Source organism: Bos indicus, chromosome 20 (assembly GCF_029378745.1).
Source record: "Bos indicus isolate NIAB-ARS_2022 breed Sahiwal x Tharparkar chromosome 20, NIAB-ARS_B.indTharparkar_mat_pri_1.0, whole genome shotgun sequence".
NCBI lineage: Eukaryota > Metazoa > Chordata > Mammalia > Artiodactyla > Bovidae > Bos > Bos indicus.
Genome location: NC_091779.1, coordinates 20,359,486 through 20,384,562, shown reverse-complemented (window position 1 = coordinate 20,384,562; position 25,077 = coordinate 20,359,486). Strand labels below are relative to the sequence as shown.

At 40.9% G+C, this 25,077-nt stretch overlaps 1 protein-coding gene across 2 annotated transcripts in view; it reads left to right on the top strand.

Moving 5' to 3' along the window:
• The window catches only part of RAB3C (RAB3C, member RAS oncogene family), a 302,198-nt gene that overhangs the window by 246,595 nt on the left and 30,526 nt on the right, over positions 1 to 25,077 (top strand). For both annotated transcript variants that reach the window (XM_070774655.1, XM_019983154.2), the window contains exon 4: positions 15,093 to 15,217. In XM_070774655.1, coding sequence (XP_070630756.1) covers positions 15,093 to 15,217 — 125 coding nt within the window. The remainder of the gene's footprint in view (positions 1 to 15,092; positions 15,218 to 25,077) is intronic.

Genomic DNA, 25,077 nt, shown 5'->3' with positions numbered 1-25,077 from the left:
CCAGCCTTAGCTCCTCGGGCCCCTCTGAAAGCCTCCTCCAGCTCTTCATCCCAGAGACCCCAAGCCCATTCTAGTACCATGATTCTCTGCCTCAGTCCAGGCATTTCTCGGACATGGAGATTACATTTTAGGAATACTTAAAGATCCATGGTAATCCTTGAAAGGGCCCACGTGCTCACTCTTATCCTGCACCTGCCCCCTGCCTCCCCATTCCATCATCTGACATGCTGCTGGAACAATCACCAGACTTCCCACTGGAAGGGCCCCCACTTATCCTGCCCATTTGATCGTTAACTTTTCAAACCAGACTTTTCTCTCTAGTGAATGTAGCAGCCTGAGGACAGTGACCAAGTCCTACTTCTTTCTCTCCCTCACTGCAGTGCTGCTCAAAGTGTGGTCAGAAAACCCCAGGATCAGCGCCACCTCAGTGCTTGTTAGAAGTGCAGAGTCTCAGGTCCTGCCTCAGCCCTTCTGAACCAGAGTATCTGGGGGTAGCACTCAGAAGGTGGTTGCAAACCTTCCAGGTGATTCTGATGCCTGCTAAGGTTCAAAAGCGACACCCTGGGCTGTAGACACTAGTGTCCTGTGTGCGGTAGTTGTTGAGTAAACACCTGTAACTGGAGAATATTTGCAAGATCACAGTGTGGGCTCACACCACAGCTTCCTGGGAGCAGAGCCCAAGTCTGACTTTATTGCTGTGTCCTCAGCATCTCACGGAGAAGGCGATGGCACCCCACTCCAGTCCTCTTGCCTGGAAAATCCCATGGATGGAGGAGCCTGGTAGGCTGCAGTCCATGGGGTGGTTAGGAGTCAGACACGACTGAGCGACTTCACTTTCACTTTTCACTTTCATGCATTGGAGAAGGAAATGGCAACCCACTCCAGTGTTCTTGCCTGGAGAATCCCAGGGACGGGGGAGCCTGGTGGGCTGCCGTCTATGGGGTCGCACAGAGTCGGACACGACTGAAGTGACTTAGCAGCAGTAGCAGCATCTCAAGTAATGCCTGACAGTGTCTCCCATTTTAACTTTTTAAAAGGTTACAAAACAGCAAAGAAAATTACAATGAGGCTTGTTTTGAGAATGAGTTTGGGATAACACATCAATGCCAGGTAGATAGTAAGTACTTTTTTGCTGGTGATAATAATACCTTCCATTGATAGAGCACTCTGTGGTTTTCAAGACTCCTTCAGGACATTTTCTCATTGGTCTTCTTGAAAATCTAGAGAAAGCATTAGTAGGCTCTGTTCTGCCCTCTCAGCAGAGATTCTGGAAAGCTGAGACATTAGTTCTTGGTTCTCTGAATTGAGTCCAAAAAGAGAGCCCAGGACTTTGAGCTCCTACTCCAGTGGAAAAGGTTTGCTGTTCCATTGTGTTATATTAGCTGAGGGTCTTGGTAACTTAGCCTCAATAAGTGTTCATTTTACAATTTCTTCATCTGCAAAATGAGAAAAAAAGTACTATCTGCCTTGCAGTGTTGTAAGTATTAAATAATAAATGTGAAACATTTAGCACACTAATATAATATGGTTATATTAATGAATTGTTTTATGTTTAAATATTATTTGCATTATTTATTTTTTGTTATACCACCAAAGTGACCAGTACTTCACTTGTGGGATAGCAAGGGCCAGGACCTTCCCCACCTCAGAGGGTGTTACTTGCTAATTTAAGGCAACATTTAAGGCATTTAGTCTGACTTACACAACTGGGAATGTTTCCCACTGCTGACGGCCCTCCCTTGGGTCTCCTGCTGATTCCTGTGGTCACTAAACCTAATAACCCATCAGGATGCTTGAGTGTCTGCTGCAGTCACCATGGTGATTCCCATTCTCAAGTACAGGTTGCTAATCATTCCAAACACATGCCTTCCTTTCCTCAGTTGATAAGCTGTCGTGGTTAACCTTTTATTTGTTTAATATATTCCTCTATTCTGTGATTTCATTTATCTCATAATTATTAAGCATAGAGAACCTGTAAGGATGTTTTGCCAAATCTTATACTTCTCCATATTCCCTTACTGCTTCATACAAATGTTATTGTTTTTATATGTACCAGGAAAAAGGCTGGAATGCACTTGTGTGTATGTGCTTGTTGTGTGTGAAACATATTTTTAAAATTATAGTATAGTTGATCTACAATGTTCTTAGTTTCCAGTGTACAGGAAAGTGATTCAGTTAAACATATATTCATTCTTTTTCAGGCTTTTTTCCTCATATAGGTTATAGCTGAGTCACTGTGCTGTACAGTAGATCCTCGTTGGTTATCTATTTTATATATAACAGCATTGTATGTTAATCCCAATTCCTGATTCATCCCTCACCCCCGCAATTCGCCTTTGGCACCCACAGTTTGCTTGCTGTATCTGTGTGTCTATTTCTGTTTTGAAATCAATTCATTCGTATCATGTTGTTTTTTTTTTTTAAATTACAGTCCCTATACGAATGGTAACATATGATATACTCCTTTGAAGTGTTTTGGTTCCTTGGGAGACATATTATTTCTTCTTTTTAAAAGTGATCACATGTTTAGCCTATGAGCCTCTTCCTAATCAGTAGAATGCAGTCACTGCTTTTCCCTGTGGAAGTGGACAGCATGTTGTAGAAGAGGAGGCATGGAGAGTCTTGGCATGCAGACTCTCATCAGCCCCCTCGTAACTGCTTCATATCCATTAGGATGTCACTCCACGTCTCGAGTCGCAGCCTTGTCATCTATCAAATGAAGGAGCTGGACTAGGGCCCTCCAAGGCAACCACTCCATGGTGCTGAAGCGCTAAGTTACTCCCTAAGCATCCTCATCCTGACTCTTGGTGCTAGAGCAGAAAGGACACCATGATTTCTGCAGGCTGGAATGAACAGCTATCACACAGATGACTGTGGAGGGGCTGACACTTGCTTTCTCTTCCAGTCAGGATGGCACAGACCGTGGAAGAACTCTGCCAGCACTGAGTCCTGGAAGGGATGGGGGGCAGGGGACACTGGTATCACATAGAGTGGTGATTCTCCTCCTGTGCTGTTTTTATTCTGTGCTGATATTCTGAACTTACTGGATTTCTTAGGCATTTTTGCCACATTCAGTCTATCATTCACTCATTCATTTGACCATGGATTTACAGTTACTGTCTGAGACCTCTCTATGTGCCACACATTTTCCTGAATGCTCAGTGGTGAACAGAACAGTCAGGGGCCCTGCCCATTGTGCTCTAGGAGGGATACAGGCACGGAGAAGGTCCTAGTGAGTGAGAAACAGGGGGTGGGGTCCCCGTGTGACGGGCGCCTAATCCAGAGACGCTGTGTGCTGAGACAAGACGGAAGAGGACGACAGAGCCTGACACAGGGGCTGTAAGTGTGTTTTAGACAGCGGCACGTGTGATAGCAACCGGTGGATTTCTTGCAAAAATAAGGAAGCTTAAATTCTATGGTGAGCCAGTAAACAGAGTCTTAGAAAAAAGTAAAAGCAAAAACTAAGAAAAACTTCTGATATAATTCACCAATTTCCATGGTATAAATGCACCCATCATAGTCATTGTCAGAGGTAAGGTTAAAAACCAACCCACATAAGTTATTGATATTTCATAATCAGCACTTTCAAGCCAGTACTGCCAACTCCAGAACCTTGCTGGAAGCTTCAGCCCCTTACCTGGACAAGCCCCTTCCAAGCATCTTAGTTGGGGTTCCTCCCGAAGCAGGCTTGGAGAGGGGAATTTGTATACAAGTAGTTTTTTTACTCAGAAAGTGTAAGAAACAGTACTTTCTTAGTGGGAAAGTGAGCTGGGGATGGGAAGGCCACCAGTAAATGGTGTTTCTACCATTATGCTTAAAATCTGGGAATCGGCGTGGCAGCAGCCTGAGGAGCAAGAGACGGGCACGAGGTAGACACCAGTCCCTGTCTGTCACTGGCTGAGGCCTGTTCCTGGGGCGCGCTCCTTCTCTGTGACATCTGCCTTTCCCTGGGGGGCAGAGTGGTCTTCCCTTGCTTCAGAGAAGATTTTAAAGCAAAGAGCTGCAGACACTGGCAGTTGGAAGTGAGCTAGCAAGCAAAGAAGTGGCAAGGCCTGGGGAATATGGGCAGAGCACCAACAGCATCTGCTACAGATTGCCCTGTACCTAAATCTGTAATTCTTGCTTTTTCTTTTCCACTATGGCTTACCCATATTCACAGAATATTGAATACATTTCCATGTGCTCCACAGTGGGACCTGCTGTCTATCCATTCTACATGTAATAGTTTGTATCTGCGAATCCCAAACTCCCAGTCCTTCCCTTCCCCACTTCACTCCCCCTTGGCAACCGTAAGTCTGTTCTATCTGTGGGTCTGATTCTGTTTCATAAATAATGTCATTTGTGTAACATTTTAGATTCTACACATAAATGGTATCATAAGGTATTCTTTCTCTTTCTGGCTTCTCTTAGTATGATAATCTCTAGGCCCATCCATGTTGCTGCAAATGGCATTATTTTGTTCCTTTTATGGCTGAGTAGTATTCCATTTCATCCATTCATCTTACAATGGACGTTTAGGTGTTTCCACGCCTTGGCTATTGTAAACAGTGCTGCTGTGAACATAATGATGCATGTACTTTTTTGAGTTACAGTTTTGTCGGGGTTTCGCTGGCTCATATGGCAAGTCTGTTTTTAGTTTTTTGAGGATTATCCATACTATTATCCATAGTGGCTGCACCAATTTACATTCCCACCAACGGTGTGAACAGTTTTCCTTCTCTCCACACCCTCTCTAGCATTTGCTTTTTACAGACTTTTTAAAGATGGTCATTTTGACCATCTGTATTTCTAATTTGCATTTTTCCCCCTTAAATTGGACCTCACAATTTCATTAGTTTTAGGCCTTGCAAAACCTAGAGCCATCCATAGTGATGGCTCCTACTTGTTGGAAACTGTAGCATGTTTGAAAATTTCAAAGAAATTAATAAGGCTGTATCAAAGTTGGGACGAGGGTAGGGAGCAAAAGATGGAGTTGGAAAGGAATGATGGGATCTTCTAGGTTTGGCTGAAATATGCTGATATCTGTGGAACTCAGCTGGGCTGCTCCTGGCTTCTCCCTCCTGTGACAGGCTAGCAGAGAAGCCCCCTTCCTAGGATGGGTTCCTGCCACAATGAAGAGCAAGAATACAAGTTCAGTTCAGTTCGGTCGCTCATCCTGTCTGACTCTTTGCGACCCCGTGAATCGCAGCACGCCAGGCCTCCCTGTCCATCACCAACTCCCAGAGTTCACTCAGACTCACGTCCATCGAGTCAGTGATGCCATCCAGCCATCTCATCCTCTATCGTCCCCTTCTCCTCCTGGCCCCAATCTCTCCCAGCATCAGAGTCTTTTCCAATGAGTCAACTCTTCGCATCAGTTGGCCAAAGTACTGGAGTTTCAGCTTTAGGATCATTCCTTCCAAAGAAATCCCAGGGCTGATCTCCTTCAGAATGGACTGGTTGGATCTCCTTGAAGTCCAAGGGACTCTCAAGAGTCTTCTCCAACACCACAGTTCAAAAGCATCAATTCTTCGGCGCTCAGCCTTCTTTACAGTCCAACTCTCACATCCATACATGACCACAGAAAAAACCATAGCCTTGACTAGACGAACCTTTGTTGGTAAAGTAATGTCTCTGCTTTTGAAAATGCTATTTAGGTTGGTCATAACATTCCTTCCAAGGAGTAAGCGTCTTTTAGTTTCATGGCTGCAGTCACCATCTGCAGTGATTTTGGAGCCCCCAAAAATAAAGTCTGACACTGTTTCCACTGTTTCCCCATCTATTTCCCATGAAGTGATGGGACCAGATACCATGATCTTCATTTTCTGAATGTTGAGCTTTAAGCCAACTTTTTCACTCTCCACTTTCACTTTCATCAAGAGGCTTTTGAGTTCCTCTTCACTTTCTGCCATAAAGGTGGTGTCATCTGTATTCCTGAGGTTATTGATATTTCTCCCGGCAATCTTGATTCCAGCTTGTGTTTCTTCCAGTCCAGCGTTTCTCATGATGTACTCTGCATAGAAGTTAAATAAGCAGGGTGACAATATACAGCCTTGATGTACTCCTTTTCCTATTTGGAACCAGTCTGTTGTTCCATGTCCAGTTCTAACTGTTGCTTCCTCACCTGCATACAAATTTCTCAAAAGGCCGATCAGGTGGTCTGGTATTCCCATCTCTTTCAGAATCTTCCACAGTTTATTGTGATCCACACAGTCAAAGGCTTTGGCATAGTCAATAAAGCAGAAATAGATGTTTTTCTGGAACTCTCTTGCTTTTTCCATGATCCAGAGGATGTTGGCAATTTGATCTCTGGTTCCTCTGCCTTTTCTAAAACCATCTTGAACATCAGAAGTTCACGGTTCACATATTGCTGAAGCCTGGCTTGGAGAATTTTGAGCATTACTTTACTAGTGTGTGAGATGAGTGCAATTGTGCGGTAGTTTGAGCATTCTTTGGCATTGCCTTTCTTTGGGATTGGAATGAAAACGGACCTTTTCCAGTCCTGTGGCCACTGCTGAGTTTTCCAAGTTTGCTGGCATATTGAGTGCAGCACTTTCACAGCATCATCTTTCAGGATTTGAAATAGCTCAACTGGAATTCCATCACCTCCACTAGCTTTGTTCGTAGTGATGCTTTCTAAGGCCCACTTGACTTCACATTCCAGGATGTCTGGCTCTAGGTCAGTGATCACACCATCGTGATTATCTGGGTCGTGAAGATCTTTTTTGTACAGTTCTTCTGTGTATTCTTGCCACCTCTTCTTAATATCTTGTGCTTCTGTTAGGTCCATACCATTTCTGTCCTTTATCGAGCCCATCTTTGCATGAAATGTTCCCTTGGTATCTCTAATTTTCTTGAAGAGATCTCTAGTCTTTCCCATTCTGTTGTTTTCCTCTATTTCTTTGCATTGATCGCTGAAGAAGGCTTTCTTATCTCTTCTTGCTATTCTTTGGAACTCTGCATTCAGATGCTTATATCTTTCCTTTTCTCCTTTGCTTTTTGCTTCTCTTCTCTTCACAGCTATTTGTAAGGCCTCCCCAGACAGCCATTTTGCTTTTTTGCATTTCTTTTCCATGGGGATGGTCTTGATCCCTGTCTCCTGTACAATGTCACGAACCTCATTCCATAGTTCATCAGGCACTCTATCTATCAGATCTAGGCCCTTAAATCTATTTCTCACTTCCACTGTATAATCATAAGGGATTTGATTTAAGTCATACCTGAATGGTCTAGTGGTTTTCCCTACTTCAATTTAAGTCTGAATTTGGCAATAAGGAGTTCATGATCTGAGCAACAGTCAGCTTTACATCTTGTTTTTGCTGACTATATAGAGCTTCTCCATCTTTGGCTGCAAAGAATATAATCAATCTGATTTCGGTGTTGACCATCTGGTGATGTCCATGTATAGCGTCTTCTCTTGTGTTGTTGGAAGAGGGTGTTTGTTATGACCAGTGCATTTTCTTGGCAAAACTCTATCAGTCTTTGCCCTGTTTCATTCCATATTCCAAGGCCAAATTTGCCTGTTACTGCAGGTGTTTCTTGACTTCCTACTTTTGCATTCCAGTCCCCTATAATGAAAAGGACACCTTTTTTGGGTGTTTGTTCTAAAAGGTCTTGTAGGTCTTCATAGAACCATTCAACTTCAGCTTCTTCAGCATACTGGTTTGGGCATAGACTTGGATTACTGTGATATTGAATGGTTTGCCTTGGAAACAAACAGAGATCATTCTGTCGTTTTTGAGATTGCATCCAAGTACTGCATTTCGGACTCTTTTGTTGACCATGATGGCTACTCCATTTCTTTTGAGGGATTCCTGCCCACAGTAGTAGATATAATGGTCATCTGAGTTAAATTCACCCATTCCAGTCCATTTCAGTTCGCTGATTCCTAGAATGTCGACATTCACTCTTGCCATCTCTTGTTTGACCACTTCCAGTTTGCCTTGATTCATGGACCTGATATTCCAGATTCCTATGCAATATTGCCCTTTACAGCATTGGACCTTGCTTCTATCACCAGTCACATCCACAGCTGGGTATTCTTTTTGCTTTGACTCCATCCCTTCATTCTTTCTGGAGTTATTTCTCCACGGATCTCCAGTAGCATATTGGGCACCTACTGACCTGGGGAGTTCCTCTTTCAGTATCCTATCATTTTGCCTTTTCATACTGTTCATGGGGTTCTCAAGGCAAGAATACTGAAGTGGCTTGCCATTCCCTTCTCCAGTGGACCACACTCTGTCAAGAATACAAGAGGGCTGATGAAACTCACAAGGCCTCTGTGCCTCTTGCTCACCAGTGGCTCACATCAAATCTCCTCATATTCCATTGACCAAAGCAATGTGCTTGGCCCAGTCCAAAGCCAGAGAGGTGCAGCGAAAAAGAACCCACCTCCAAGGAAGGAGGTCATGACTCAGTGAGTTCAGTACTACAGCCTACTCTAGGATTTTCACCAAGATGTTAGTGGTGATTATCTGGGGGTAGTGAGATTTCTGATAATTTTTATTTTTGCTTTAGCTTTTTCTCTTATTAGAATATTTAATGAGAATATAGCAATCTTATCAAAAACTATAAACCCATTTCTTTATAAAAATATTGGAGAAAATTTATTTGAAGGTGCTTTTTTAGCATTTACTTTTATAACTCCTTAAAGGAGTTAATGTACATATGCAAAGCCTGACTTGACTTCTTAAACTACCTCTTAACTTTTACAGTGTATATAAATCATTAAGTTTTATCATGTTCCTGTTTTTGTTTCCTTACTGCCACTTACTCATTTTAAAATTTATTTTGTATATATCTTGTATTGCTGCATGTACCTGTGTAAACCACCTGCAAACGCTTTAGGTATTAGATGGGAAGTAAAGAAACAGATTATTTTAAAAACTAAAGCAGGTATGGGAGGAGACCCATACAGTCATACACAGAAATCACCTGGAGAGATTATTTTTTAAATGCCTATGACAACGTCCCTAAAGGTTCTGATTTAATTGTTCCAGGTTGAAGTAATTTTTAACAGCTCTCCAAGGTTGAGAATAAGTGTATAAATAAGTGATTAAGTTAGTGGAAATGTAACAGAAGGGACAATTCTATGTGATGAGCAGTAGCAGACTGGGAAATTCCATAACAATTTGAAGTCTGCTGAGATATGGAAGGCTGAGGCTCCTGAATGTTGAGGAGAATAAGGGAAATGAATGCTGAGGGGAACTCTGAGCTGCCATAATGAAGGACAGGGCTGCTGTTAAGGTCTGGCTGAGATTCACTGCGAGGAAAGAGCTGAACATGTTCTCAGACCCTACGCGATAACTGCTTTTTGGATTACTGAGGCACATTCTGTGGAGTGTTTTTCAGAACATTATGACTAATAAGAGTCTCTTCTTTATGAAAACAGATTGAACTCATAGGAAATTATTTATACACGCAGAACAAAGGAGAGGAAACAGAGATATTATAGGAATTTGGTTTCTTTGTTTGTAACTCTCCTAAATTATTTTATTCTGTGCAGCGTTCAGTCATTTATGTGTAAAATATGAAAATCTCATCTCCCTCTGATAATATAAAACAAAAGAAAAAAAAAAATCCTTTCTCTACATATATATAGAGAAAACATATAAAAATAAGACAATATATAGAGAGGGGTTATTGTTTTGTTTTTAACTTAAAGACAGATAACAGATTTTTTTTTTTTTTTTTATAGTAACCATCATCTGGTTACTGGTAAGGTCTGAGTTAATTGCCATTTGTCAGGTAACCATGGTGACCAGCATATTGCTTTTGAGTCCATTAATCTTGCTGAGATTAACAGTAAACCCCAAAGGATCTTTTGCAGCAATTCAGAAATAAATCATCTTTTCACACGTATGTTATTTTGTGACAGCCACTTTCTTTAAAACTGTCTAATAGACAAGGAAATAAGACAGTCCCTAATGAGGTGATAGAAACCCATTCCCAAATAAGAAATTTTGCAAAATACAGTAAATGACTGAAAAAGTAGATACACAGAAATGTCACATGAAAGAATAATTCACTAAATAGACATGTGTCATGCTCCTAACAGACACACCAAAAAGACTGTTTACTCCCAGTTAGAAATGTATTTGTCTAGGACCTCAGCCTCAAGATATGAACTGGAGACAAGATTTGAGATGAGGAAAGACAAGACAACTTTTCTTCAATTAAGAAAAGTCAAATTATTATTTAGATGATAGAAATTATAAGGGATGAGTTGAGGTGGATTTAGAAAGAGAAAGAGCTGGCTGCCCAAGCTGGGACTAACAGTGTTTTATATTTGTAAAAAGATGTTTGCAACTTGGAAAGTAGAGCATGATCCTATCTCAACCACATTTGTCTTACAACAGCCCCAGAAAGTAAATGCAAAATGTGGTAGCCTCATTTTATAGGTGAAGATGCTGAAGCTAAAGAATACAGCGTGACTTTCCTATACCCACTTAGTATTAGTGCCTTCTTTTAAATGAACTGAATAAACTGTTAGGATTCTGAGTTGGAAGGCATGGGGACTGGATTATCATCCCCACATTCTTCTGACCTTAATTCATATTATTCTCTAGATGAAATACAGCTCTGGGGCTTTTTCAGCTCATGGGGTTTGTATTTTCTCATCTCCATATTTTCCTGAGCTAAAGGAATGATATAAGCTCTTATTTCAACCTAGGTCTTCATAAAAGAAATACTGAGAAAACAACAGTGCTTTACGGAATGTAAGATGCAGAACTATTCATATTTAAACACATCTGAAATCGGGATGTGTCTTGTAATCAATGGCTTATTATAATTGCTGATGCTATATGAAAAATAGACTCCACTGCCTACGCGTGTGCTCACTTGGTCATAGTTGTGTACATTGCCAACTGAGTGGTGGAATTATTAGGACGTGGGTAGAAAGTTATTGTGTATGAAAGAAGGGGTATCAGTTTTATACTAGGAATGTGAATACTCATTTTGGAATAATGACTATCATTTCATATTTTCCTGTAAAGCAACAATCTAGTGCTCTACAGGTCCTAAGGGAAGATACCCACAAGCAGAAGGATATGTTGACCTTTCTTATTAAACAGTCATGGGATGGTCATCTCTCATAAATAAAGTATCATGAACAAAGCAACTAAAGATAGAAAAATTTACTAAATCCCTCAGGATACATGAAAAAATTTTCAAAGTAACAAGACCCCACCACTGATGTGAGTGACAAGTTTGTCTGGCAGGACTATTATTAAAGCATCGTATCATAGATTCATTGGCTGCTTCTTTTTGTTCTGGGCCATTCATTAAATAATTTTTATCTTATAATCCATGCTGCTTAGATTCTATGATATGTGGTAGTTTATGAATCAGTCAGTATGATTCTGATCCCCTGTAGCTGGTGACTGGACTTTGCCTAAAGCTACTCTATGGGCTGGAGGAAGCACAGGCTGGAATCAGGATTGCCATGGGAGAAATATCAGTAACCTCAGATAAGCAGATGACACTACCCTTATGGCAGAAAGCGAAGAACTAAATAGCCTCTTGATGAAAGTGAAAGAGGAGAGTGAGAAAGTTGGCTTAAAGCTCAACATTCAGAAAACGAAGATCATGGCATCCGGTCCCACCACTTCATGGCAAATAGATGGGGAAACAGTGGAAACAGTGTCAGACTTTATTTTGGGGGGCTCCAAAATCACTGCAGATGGTGACTGCAGCCATGAAACTAAAAGACACTTACTCCTTGGAAGGAAAGTTATGACCAACCTAGACAGCATATTAAAAAGCAGAGACATTACTTTGCCAACAAAGGTCCGTCTAGTCAAGGCTATGGTTTTTCCAGTGGTCATGTATGGATGTGAGAGTTGGACTGTGAAGAAAGCTGAGCACCGAAGAATTGATGCTTTTGAACTGTGGTGTTGGAGAGGACTCTTGAGAGTCCCTTGGACTGCAAGGAGATCCAACCAGTCCATCCTAAAGGAGATCAGTCCCGAGTGTTCATTGGAAGGACTGATGCTAAAGCTGAAACTCCAATACTTTGGCCACCTGATATGAACTGATTCATTGGAAAAGACCCTGATGCTGGGCAAGATTAAAGGCAGGAGGAGAAGGGGACGACAGAGAATGAGATGGTTGGATGGCATTACCGACTTGATGGACAGGAGTTTGGGTAAACTCCAGGAGTTGGTGATGGACAGGGAGACCTGGCGTGCTGCAGTCCATGCAGTCACAAAGAGTTGGACACTAAGCAACTGAACTGAACTGAACCCTGTTGATGGTGGACATTGTCAGGAAGTCCGAACTAGTCAGAAACAAATCTTACTCAACTAAACAGCTCTGATGGCAAATTAATGTTTTGTTCACCTCAGCACAGATAGCCCAGACCATAATTATTACTTGATTAAAAAGAGAAATGGTCTCCAATGGCTCTTTAAGCTTTTAAGATAATGGTTCTGTAGAATTCCTTGGTAATTATAGAAAATGTTTATTTTAAATTATTTCCTTGTCAATTTAAGACATTGCAGAGGTTACAGTGAACTATTTCTCATATAAGAACTAACAGAAAGGGGTATGTTTGATGTAATCATGGCCTCCCCAAATTATACACACACACACATATATATACTATATATATAGTATAAACAGGGAATGTTGTGCATGAATAGATGTATAGTCTATCACTGTGGCATACTAAGACCTCCATGAGTTATTATGTTAGCAGAACTACAGACATATTTAATGGGAAAAGCAAGCATTCCATTAACTTGGTCAAGTGAAAGAAAGTGAAGTCACTCAGTCGTGTGCAACTCTTTGTGACCCCATGGACTGTAGCCTACCAGGCTCCTCTGTCCATGGGATTTTTCAGGCAAGAGTACTGGAGTGGGTTGCCATTTCCTTCTCCAGGGGATCTTCCCGACCCGGGGATCGAACCCAGGTCTCCTGCATTGTAGGGAGACACTTTTACCATCTGAGCCACAAGGGAAGTTTTTTGTTTGTTTTTTTTTTAACCTGGTTAAACAGTAAAAATCAGCTCGTGTCTTTTGTTTTTTTAACCTTCACAAAAGTGCACCGGGCTGAATTGTTTCAGGCCAGCCTTCGTCCTTGGTAAATTCAGCAGGCCGTGCCATTTACCCACCAGCCCCCACCCCTTCTGCGAGTAGGACATTCTCCTGAGACTGCTCTCCTTAACCTCATTCTGCGTATTTTATTTCTAGCTGTGTGCCAAGATAAGAACTTTCCCCATTAACAGAAGGGCTCTCAACCTAGGCCCTTTCTAGGCATAGGCCAAGCCTTGGCTAACAAGAACTACACGAGCAAAGGGATAATTTTTCTTTTTTTTAATTACCTAAAGAAATGTGATTAGAGTTCCTTTCAAAGAACCTTTGAAATTTCTTTATACAGTTATGTTACCACTTGAGATTTAAGATGTGTCCAGGTATAAAATATTTTTTACACCTTAATTTACTCTTAATTCATTTTTCATATACTCCACACTTATATAAGATGAGGTAAGTGAAAAAGCTTAGGTTTTGAATATCTGCCTTTATTTTCCCAGTTTATAGATACATGTTGAATGTCACTGTTGCTAGAGGAATACATTATTAACTTAGGTGTCAGAATTAGAAAGGTGTCCTATCCCTGGATTTTTCTGATAAAATATGTTGCACCTTGAGATGCTCACATGGAACCAAAGGTATCTTTCACCAGATATTTTAATCTCATTTGAAAACTTGTCCTTGGTTCAGGGAAGTACTCTGAAATCAGACCTGTCTGCCTCTCAGCTCTCTCCTTTCTTCTTGGAAGGGAGAAGTAGTGATGACATCTCCTTGAAAGCTCTCCCGCTACAGTTTAAAGCTACTGGCTTTCATTCTCTCTCCAAGTTGAGAACAGTTCACCACTATTTTCTGTTTTAAAATCCTGGAAGATTTGACAGTTGCTAGTAAGAACACACCAAGCTTCTCTTTTGGGCACTTTACAAATCCCTTCATTAAACTTTCAACGTTTTTTTAGGTTTTTGATCTCTCTCTTGACCACCCTCTGGGTGATGTGTCTTTCCCACCTATCTTGAATTGTTATCAAATAAGAACGTGGCCAATAAAAAGGGAGGATTAAAGAACATGGCTTCCTTTCAGCTTCTGTTCTGAAATGACAGCAAATAGACTAGAACTTAACTTCTCAGACTTTTAATGAGTAGTACTGATGTGCATTTAAGAACTATGCTGCCTGGGTTTGGTTTCCATATTTACTGCTTTACTAGCTGAGTTGTCTTGAGCAAATTTTTTAACCTCTCTATACCTCATTTTCCTCAACTATAAACTGGAGATCATAATGGTATCTCCATTGAGTTACTCTAAGGATTAAGTTAACATACATAAAGAGTTTGAAACAGTACCTGTAAATATTAACTATTATAATTATCATCTAAGTATGGAACTCAAAAGTTGGTTATGAGCCTTATGATCCGTACTGGAAGCTTATTCTGAATTCTAGCCATCCTGTTCATGGTAACTTAAAACACTAGGTCATTGTATTGTAATTGTGATATTAACAAACCTGGCATTTTTCTCTGAAAAATGTAAGGCATGAGAATATTAATTCTTATAATCTGTTTTTTTTTTTTAATATTATAATTGGCCCCATGTTTCCTAACTGAATTGTCTTAGCTCTTTAAGTTGTGATTGTAACATGGTAAAATGAGGTTTTCCTGTGATGGACTGTAGTGACCAGCCACCTCAGGTTTCTTGGAAGTAAAGGGTTTCTTGGGACAAAGGACTTTTACTGCTAACACTGGGAACATCTTGGGCAAACTGGGATGGTTGGCCACTCATTCCAGTTATAAAAGTACTGTGGAATGTGGAGTAGAAGAGAAGGAGGAAGCAGTAGTAATATTAATCTCATCAAATCCAGAAGAATTCTCAGTACACCACCACAGGTCCCCTGATATTTGACTCATGTGATCCCAAATGAGTATCTGAAGGGTAGACTTGCACTGAACTAATTAATTCTAAATGTCAGGCATTTGGGCTTCATCTTTTGCTGTTACCATCATCTGTGGGATATATTTCTTCTCCTTCATTTTATGCTGTTACACTTTCCTCTGACCAGTTTTTTGCCTTTTCTTTTTTCCTTTTTAGGTCAACTCAAATCAAAACATACTCATGGGATAATGCCCAGGTTATCCTGGTTGGGAACAAATGTGACATGGAAGATGAGCGAGTCATCTCAACCGAGAGGGGCCAACATTTAGGAGAACAGCTTGGTAAGAAACACATTATTAAATTAACATTAAACGAACATGTTAATCACTTGTAACACAGAACAGAGTCCCAGCTAATTGCTAAGATGAATTAAATGAAAAGATTGTCAACCCGACAGTGGAAGCCAACACAGTATCTGTTAGCAGTACATGGATTTTCTCCCCCTTTCTGTGGCATCCTTAGAATACAAGCACAAGTACAGAAGCAAAATAGACAGCCAGCATTTGGGTCTAGAACATGGTGTTCCGACTCTCATTGCATAAAACAGGATATGCCTTGTTTGCTATTTCTTTGGGGCTTTTCCTCTACATACAACGCTTTACACTGAGAGCACATTATTATTCTACGTGATTGTTGTTTTCAAGTTTCTGTTGGAGGAGGGTGGATAATAGGCACAGAATAGGTTGCATTCGATTTTGGTTCTAAGTACACTGGTGGCAATATGTGTCACAGTTACAAACCTCTTTGAGGCTCAATGTCCTCGTCTTTTAAGAATAAGTATCGTGACTCATGCCTACTTTATTAAGTCTTTGTAGATAAAAGCAACTGAGATGAGAGATATGAAAAAACTTGAGAAATGGAAAAGCCAATTCAAATGTAAAAGACTCTATCTAGGGAAAAAATGTTGGAGTCAGTAGGGTAGAATTTTGGTACAAAGGAGGGGATCATGACTGAGTTTTTAAAAAATAATTTTTATTGCAGTATAGTTGATTTACAATGTTGTGTTAGTTTCAGGTGTACAGCAAAGTGAGTCAGTTACACACACACACACACACACACTCACACTCACACTCTCCCTCCCTAGAGGTTTCTGTAACTGTCCTCATTACTTTTCATTCTTTTGTCTCTATTCTGCTCTGTGGCGGTGACTCCACCATTCTATCTTCCAGCTCACTTACCGTTCTTCTGCTTTCTGGGGTAATTTTTAAGTTATTATGTTGTTCACCTCTGTTTGTTCTTTAAATCTTCTCTTTTTAAAACATTTCTGGTATCTTCTTGGTCTATGCCTCCATTCTTTTTCTCAGATTTTGAATCATATTTACCATTATTACTCTGAATTGTTTTTCAGGTAGATTGTCTATCTTCTCTTCCTTTGGTTGTTATTTTGGGTTTTAATTTTTGTTGCTTCATCTGCACACATTTCTCTGTTTTCTCATCTTGTATTTCTGTGTTTGTAGTCTCCTTTCCGCAGACTGCAGGATCACAGTTCCTCTTGCTTCTGGTGTCTGGCCCCTGGTGGATGAGGGGTTGGTCCTGGGGTGAGGTAGGTGTCCCGGTGGGAGGGACTGGCACCTGCCCCTGGTGAGTAGAGCTAGGTCTTGTTCCTCTGTGGGGGAAGGGGGTGTCAGGGGGTGTGATTTGAGGTGGCTGTGAGCTCAGTGCAACTTTAGGCAGCCTGTCTCCTGATGGGTGACACTGTTCCTATCTACTTTATTGGGCTTGAGGCTTTCCAGCACTGGGGGCTGTAGGTTGCTAGGTTGGGCTGGGTCTTGGTGCCAAAATTGGGACCTCCTCGAGAGCTCACACTGATCAGTATTCCCTGGGGTCTCCAGTTCCAGTCTCCTTGCCCCCACAGTGAGCTACAGCCGACCCTCCCCTCCCAGGAGACCCTCCAGGACCCCCAGGTGGATCTCACCCAGGTTGCTGTGTACGCACTTCTCTTTGCTGGTCCAGTGCATGACACCTTGTGTGTGCCCTCTAAGAGTGGACTCCATTTTCCTCAGCCCTGTGGCGCTCCTGCACTCACCTCTGCTCATCTCCAAGGTTAAATGCTCTGGGAGTTCTTCTTTCAAATGACAGACCCTCAGATTGTGTCTTGGAGGGCTGTTTTTATGTAGGGACATTTTTGTGTAGCCTATGTGGGTTTTTTTTTTCCTGGTGCTAAGGCTGCTTTTAGTATAGATGTCTGCCACCTCTTCTTCAGTGTATGCTGTCCATTATCCCCTTGATAGAGGGTATGATGGATGTTGCAGTGACAGAGCCTGCACTGGAATTGTTCTGTGGTTGTACAGGGTCTGCTCCCTAGTTCTTGGAGTAGTAGCTCCCAGATCTGTTTCTTGGCTGTGTTTCTGATCTGTGATGTGAGTTAGGTGAGGTTGGAGCACTCCTGCTGGGACAGAAGCCGTTGAGTATTCCTCCTCTTGAGCTACTCACGTGCAGGTGTGCTCCTGTGTCAATTTTCGTCTGTTGTGCAGGCCCTCAGATTATACTGTTATGACATCTCTCATTCCCACCTTCAATATCTGTATACCGGCACCTGGCCCTGGTGTTTCTTGCATGCATGCTAAGTCACTTCAGTCATGTCCAACTCTTTGCAACACCTTGGACTGTAGCCCACCAGGCTCCTCTGTCCATGGGCTTCTCCTGGCAAGAACACTGTAGTGGGTTGCAACTTCCTTCTCCAGGGGATCTTCCCAATCTAGGGATCAAACACATGTCTCTTGTACTGCAAGTGGATTCTTTCCTCACTGAGCCACCTGGATATTTCTTGAGCATTGTTTTCACCAAGCCACCAGCATAGATCCCCTGAAGTCAGGTCCCAGGATTGCAGTAATCATAGATCTGGACTCACTATGGGTGCTAAGGGGGCAGCTCAGACTTTGGCCTGGTCCAACATCCGTGTGTACGTGCTTGTAAAGTCCACAGCTGCTAAAGCTAGACCTGTCTCAGCTGCAGGAGCATTCATTGTGCATTCAGACATTCTGCAGGTGCTGAGTGTACAAAGCCAGTTGCTGGGCTCTAAATCCATTGTTGTGTAGCCGTGAGGAAAGATTTCATCTCTTCTTCCTTAGTTGCATGGCTCCTGGGGCTCAGCTGTGTGTATGGGAGCCACCTATAAACATCTGCTCCTAAGTCTGGCCCACAGCACACAAGCCCACCTTGTATGGTTAGGGAAGGGGTGCGGAGGAGGTCATGGCTGGGGGCGACTCTGGCAGGGGCCACTGCATAAGAGGAGAGGCTTCAATGGCCATGATTGATTTAAGTCAAGGCTTTACTGAGCACGTGCTATATATCCTGCACCGTGCCAGACATTATAAGGGATACTGAAAACCTATGATCCACAGTTCAAGTTCACAGGCTCAAGTTGCTTTCAGTCAAGTGGGGAGACAGAGATATACACAAGAGAGCAGGAATTATAAACAACAATAAAATAGGATAATGAGGATATGATAAGCTGGAGGTGCATGCTAAGAGGAAAGCAACAGAGGAAATGAGGCAGACACAGGTTGTGGGCAGGAGGTGTGGGAATGAAGTGGGATGGGAGATGGATAAAGAGCAATGCAGAGGGAACAGAGAGAGAATATATGGAAATGAGCAGAACAGCTAGGAAGAGGTGAGTGATGAGAGGAACTAGCAATTGTATGGTTAAATGAAAAGATAAGTTTCGAATGGTCCCAAAAGGAGAGTAGAATATGAAAACCATTAAGAGGAGAAGAAACATTATGAATAAAGGGCAGAGTGGGGTAAGGATCCTGAGAGGTACACTGGGAGGACAGTGAATGAAAAAGTTGGAACCCAGCATAATGTTATGGAAGTACAGTGGATTTGGGGGACAATTCCAGCCTTTGAGTAAAGGAGTTGGAATTGTTTCTTTTTTTCTGTATACAAGAGAGATCACTGAGGAATTCTCAGCAAGGACGAGTCTGGCTTTCTAACCTTTCTGGTCAGAACCAGAAATGTATCCAATCTAGCAATCCAGTGTATACCTACATAAGAAGAGAATGAAATGAAAGTTTCACAATACACATTTACCCTTATTAGATGATATTTGTTCTGATGCTATCCTCTTTTCTATTTTCATCTTTTTTCTTTTCATGTTTCAACTCACTAAATATATGCTAGGATCCACTAACGTGCCTCAACCCACTAAAATTTGAAAAACACTGTTCTGAAGGAGGCACTTTGGGATTAATCTGTGGGGAGTGTGTAGCATAGATTAGAGAAGCAGAGATCTTCTCAATGGGTCACTCTGTTACTTGGTCATCTCATAAATGAACTATGCACAGTCCAGTCTGAGAGACTGATCATTTCCTTATGAGATTAGTGAGCTCAATAGACTAAAGGCTATCACCCAGTGACCATAAGAACCCTCCTACTAAGTTCTTGCAGCTGCCATGAGAAGGTCATACAGCTGATGTCTGGTGTATCTGGCTACCCTTGATCTTTTATTTCATTCATAGGGCTTCTCTCTATCCCATAAACATAACAATGTTTTCCACTCAAAAGTCTGAAAAACTTGGCAATCGTTTCTTAGTCGTCTTAGCACCTCAGGAAGCTGGGAATAGAGAATAATAGATTCCCTGAGAGAGAGAGAAAGGAAATCTGGGAGAGATTGGCAGGGTAGCTTCCTGAGACCATCCCTCCCTCCTTGTGTTTTCTTGATGAGTCAAGCACATGCCACGTGGGGGAAGAAGCTGCTACATGGATGTAAATGACTTCTATATATAAACCTGAAAACTGTTTGATTCAAAGAAACCAAGAATGGGAGCCATTCTTGGGAGCCAAGAATTAAGTGACATTGGTACAAAGAGGCAGGTAATGGGCTACTTTTTTTTTTTTTACCACTGTAATTTTAATAAATTACTTGGGTGTTGAGAAGGTCATGTTATGGAAGGGAATTAAAATGGTGAGAACACATCAAGAAGGCAACTTTCCTTGGAATTCCGCCGACTGACACAAACACAAACCCTCTTCATGTGGTACACAGATGTAGGAAATTTCCTGCAATTATGAGGCAGAAATGGTTTATGTACCCATGCAAGTTCTTCCAATGATTTCTGATTGATTTTTTTGCTCTATATTCAATAAACCCCAGCAGTTGTCTTAGCAACCAGCACTTGGGCATTTGTAGAGAGTCGTTTACCTTCTTTAATGTGTTTTTTTTCTTCTCATGACTAAATACATTTCTATAAATGATCATGAAAGATCATTTATAAGGGAAAAACCTAAGCTTAAAGATTTTGAAGGTCTTAGCTTTATTTTTTTTAATTACTGGTAAAATTACATTGTCCAGAATAGCATCACACACAAACAAAGGTTGGGTACTGTTTTTTAAATATCATTACCACATCTTAGCAGATGGCTCAAAACAAAACAAAAACAGGAGTTTTATTGACCTAGTTACAATTAATTCTCCATTGTGGATGGTTACATCCATATAACATTTGTTTCTCCTAATGAAGTTACTTAATGGAACTGAGCTACAGGTGAGGTCTTTAAAACTCATATGGCGGCCTCCCTTGATTTTTCAGTTTAGTTTACCAAATATTTACAATGCATCAGGTGCCTGGAAATACAGTAATAACACTACCTTTCGAGAACAACCATTGTAGTGCCTGAGTTAGACTATACAGACGATGAACGTTTTTAAGTCTTCCCTTTCCCGGTTTTGTTTCATTTGGCCTGCCAGGCACGCCCTCCTTCTTGAACTCTGCCATCTTCACCTCCGTATCATGGTGTGCTCTCTCTGGCCATACCTTGGCTGTCCTTTGGAGACTTCTCTTTCTCCCTCTTGCACTTTGTCTTTCTATCCTTGGACCACCACTCTTCTCTCTCTGCACCCTCCCTTAGATACTCCCAACCACTTCCGAGGCATGAACTGTGTCTATAAACCAATGACAGCCAATCCTGTCTTAGCTCTGACCCTTTCACCTGAGCTTCCATCTCCTCTACCTACCTGCCAGCTTCACATGTTTGGGTGTGAATTTAGGATGGTCCTCTGTATCACCTGCAACTGCATCCTGTGGGATTGTTTTTCAAGTACATATCTGTCAACCATAACCCAGGCATGCTGCATCAAAGTTTCTGAAGCCCAGGAATCTTCATGTTTAAAACACACCCTTCTGCCTTTTCTATGACCCTAAATTTTTAGAACACTGGCTTAAATGGCTGGGAATGTTTGGAGAATGCAGGGAATTGCTCCAGAGCTGAATATTAACCTATAGCTAGTATCATTCTTCCTGTATGTGTTTTTGACATCTCCTATAGATGCATGTACCTATAACAATATGGGAATGTTTTGAATTTTTATTTTTATCCAAATACAAATTTATAGTATAGCAATAATCTCTATATATTAACATATACAATCTTATAATTTGTTTTCATTGTAAAAATGTTGAATTAGGAAGGATAGGAGAAATAATTAAAGATATCAGTATCAGTTCAGTCACTCAGTCATGTCCGACTCTTTGCAACCCCATGGACTGCAGCATGCCAGGCTTCCCCATCCATCACCAACTCCCGGAGTTTACTCAAACTCATGTCCATCAAGTTGGTGATGCCATCCAACCATCTCATCCTCTGTCGTCCCCTTCTCCTCCCACCTTCAATCTTTCCCAGCATCAGGATCTTTTCCAAGGAGTCAGTTCTTTGCATCAGGTGGCCAAAGTACTGGAGTTACAGCTTCAGCATCAGTCCTTCCAATGAATATTCAGGACTGATTTCCTTTAGGATGGACTGGTTGGATATCCTTGCAGTCCAAGGGACTCTCAAGAGTCTTCTCCAACACCACAGTTCCAAAAGCATGGACCTTTGTTGGTAAAGTAATGTCTCTGCTTTTTAATATGCTATCTAGGTTGGTCATAGCTTCTCTTCCAAGGACCAAGCATCTTTTAATTTCATGGCTGCAATAACTATCTGCAGTGATTTTGGAGCCCCCCAAAATAAAGTCTCTCACTGTTTCCATTGTTTCCCCATCTATCTGCCATGAAGTGATGGGACCAGATATAACTGGGAATAAGAACAAAGAAATTTTGGGAGGAGAATGGATTTGCATTGCCTTGAAATTTTAGAAGAATACTTGACACATTTTTACAAGCTCTGAATGGGCAGAAAGTGCAGAAACTCTGAGGTCTTCTAAAAAATGAAGTCAGAGAAACAAAAACTGCAAACAAACTAATTGCTTTTGGAGAGAAGTGATTTTTTAAATAACTAATTTATAAGGATACAATTTTGTGTTTTTAATTTGCATTCATACTTCTTCCCAAAGCAAATAATATATATATATATATCCTATTACTCTCCATTCAAATAATTGTCATGATATCATGTGCCTATATTACTAAATTCCAACCCCATCTTCTCCATCCTTCCTCCTTGTCCAGCACAGGGGCCCTATGAGGATCTCTGACAACTACAAAATATTCTTATACTTTGCCATCTTTCCAGCCTGTAAAATGTGGTTCTCCTTCTTTTCACCTCTAATTATTTTTGTTTTGATTATTCATCTTCAAATGTTTATTAAACACCTATAACGATATCAAAGAGTCATGATATATCATCCTCCTTGTGGAGCTTAATGTGTGGTCTGCATATCAAAAATATAATAAAGTATCATGAATATACAAATTAAACAGGACTGGAATACATTAAAATGTGTATAACTTGAAGGATGAAGAAGGGACATGCAGATCTATAATACAAGTAAATGGTTCCTTCTGTTTTAGGAATATGAAGACTCCCAAAAAGGCACATTCTTATGTCCATAAACTCTGAAACATTGATTCAATAAAGACTGGCTTAGTTAAGCAATTCTCCAAGGGAATAATCTCTTGAAGTAGAAAAAGGTAAATTAAAGACAAATCGGAAAGGATTCCTTCATTTAACAAGGAATATACTAAATTGTATCTGGAGGAGGGAGGTGGTACAGACAGGATATACAGTTGCTTCCCTGAAAGTCTAGATAAATCAAGTGAGGCAGATGCACCACAGCTAATAGAGTCTGAATTCTTTTGGGGACATTTCTGTCCTGTCAAGAATAAGAGTTTGGACATGTTGGCTATGAAGCTCCATATGACTTGATATCACTTTTAGAGACATGTTAAAACTATGGTGGATGCAAACCAGATCTTCAATAAATGCTAAAGGATCTTCTCTAGACAGGAAATACAGAAAAGGTTTATAAACTTGAAACCAAAACAACAAAGTAAATGGCAATGGGATCATACTTATCAATAATTACTTAAATGTAAATGGGTTGAATGCCCCAACCAAAAGACAAAGACTGGCTGAATGGATACAAAAACAAGACCCCTATATATGCTGTCTACAAGAGACCCATCTCAAACCAAGGGACACATACAGACTGAAAGTGAAGGGCTGGAAAAAGATATTTCATGAAAATGGAGACCAAAGGAAAGCAGGAGTAGCAATACTCATATCAGATAAAATAGACTTTGAAATAAAGGCCGTGAAAAGAGACAAAGAAGGACACTACATAATGATCAAAGATCAATCCAAGAAGAAGATATAATAATTATAAATATATATGCACCCAACATAGGAGCACCCCAATATGTAAGGCAAATGCTAACAGGTATGAAAGGGGAAATTAACAGTAACACAATAATAGTGGGAGACTTTAATACCCCATTCACACCTATGGATAGATCAACCAAACAGAAAATTAGCAAGGAAACACAAACTTTAAATGATACAATGGACCAGTTAGACCTAATTGATATCTATCAGGCATTTCACCCAAAAACAATGAATTTCAACTTTTTCTCAAGTGCACACGGAACCTTCTCCAGGAGAGATCACATCCTGGGCCATAAATCTAGCCTTGGTTAATGCAAAAAAACTGAAATCATTTCAAGCATCTTTTCTGATCACAGTGTGGTAAGATTAAATGTCAACTACAGGAAAAAGACTATTAAAAATACAAGCATATGGAGGCTAAACAAGATGCTTCTGAATAACCAACAAATCACAGAAGAAATCAAAATATGCATAGAAACACATGAAAATGAAAACACAACAACCCAAAACCTATGGGATATAGTAAAAGCAGTGCACAGGTCAGGTGGTCTGGTATTCCCATCTCTTTCAGAATTTTTCACAGTTTATTGTGATCCACACAGTCAAAGGCTTTGGCATAGTCAATAAAGCAGAAATAGATCTTTTTCTGGAACTCTCTTGCTTTTTCCATGATCCAGAGGATGTTGGCAATTTGATCTCTGGTTCCTCTGCCTTTTCTAAAACCAGCTTGAACATCAGAAAGTTCACAGTTCACGTATTGCTGAAGCCTGGCTTGGAGAATTTTGAGCATTACTTTACTAGTGTGTGAGATGAGTGCAATTGTGTGGTAGTTTGAGCATTCTTTCGCATTGCCTTTCTTTGGGATTGGAATGAAAACTGACCTTTTCCAGTCCTGTGGCCACTGCTGAGTTTTCCAAATTTGCTGGCATATTGAGTGCAACACTTTTACAGCATCATCTTCCAGGATTTGAAATGGCTCAACTGGAATTCCATCACCTCCACTAGCTTTGTTTGTAGTGATGCTTTCTAAGGCCCACTTGCCTTCACATTCCAGGATGTCTGGCTCTAGGTGACTGATCACACCATTGTGATTATCTTGATCATGAAGATCTTTTTTGTACAGTTCTTCTGTGTATTCTTGCCACCTCTTCTTAATATCTTCTGCTTCTGTTAGGTCCATACCATTTCTGTCCTTTATCGAGCCCATCTTTGCATGAAATGTTCCCTTGGTATCTCACAATAAACTGTGGAAAATTCTGAAAGAGATGGGAATAGCAGACCACCTGACCTGCCTCTTGAGAAACCTATATGCAGGTCAGGAAGCAACAGTTAGAACTAGACATGGAACAACAGACTGATTCCAAATAGGAAAAGGAGTACTTCAAGGCTGTATATTGTCACCCTGCTTATTTAACTTCTATTCAGAGTACATCATGAGAAACGCTGTGCTGGAAGAAGCACAAGCTGGAATCAAGATTGCCAGGAGAAATACCAATAACCTCAGATACGCAGATGACACCACCCTTATGGCAGAAAGTGAAGAGGAACTCAAAAGCCTCTTGATGAAAGTAAAAGAGGAGAGTGAAAAAGTTGGCTTAAA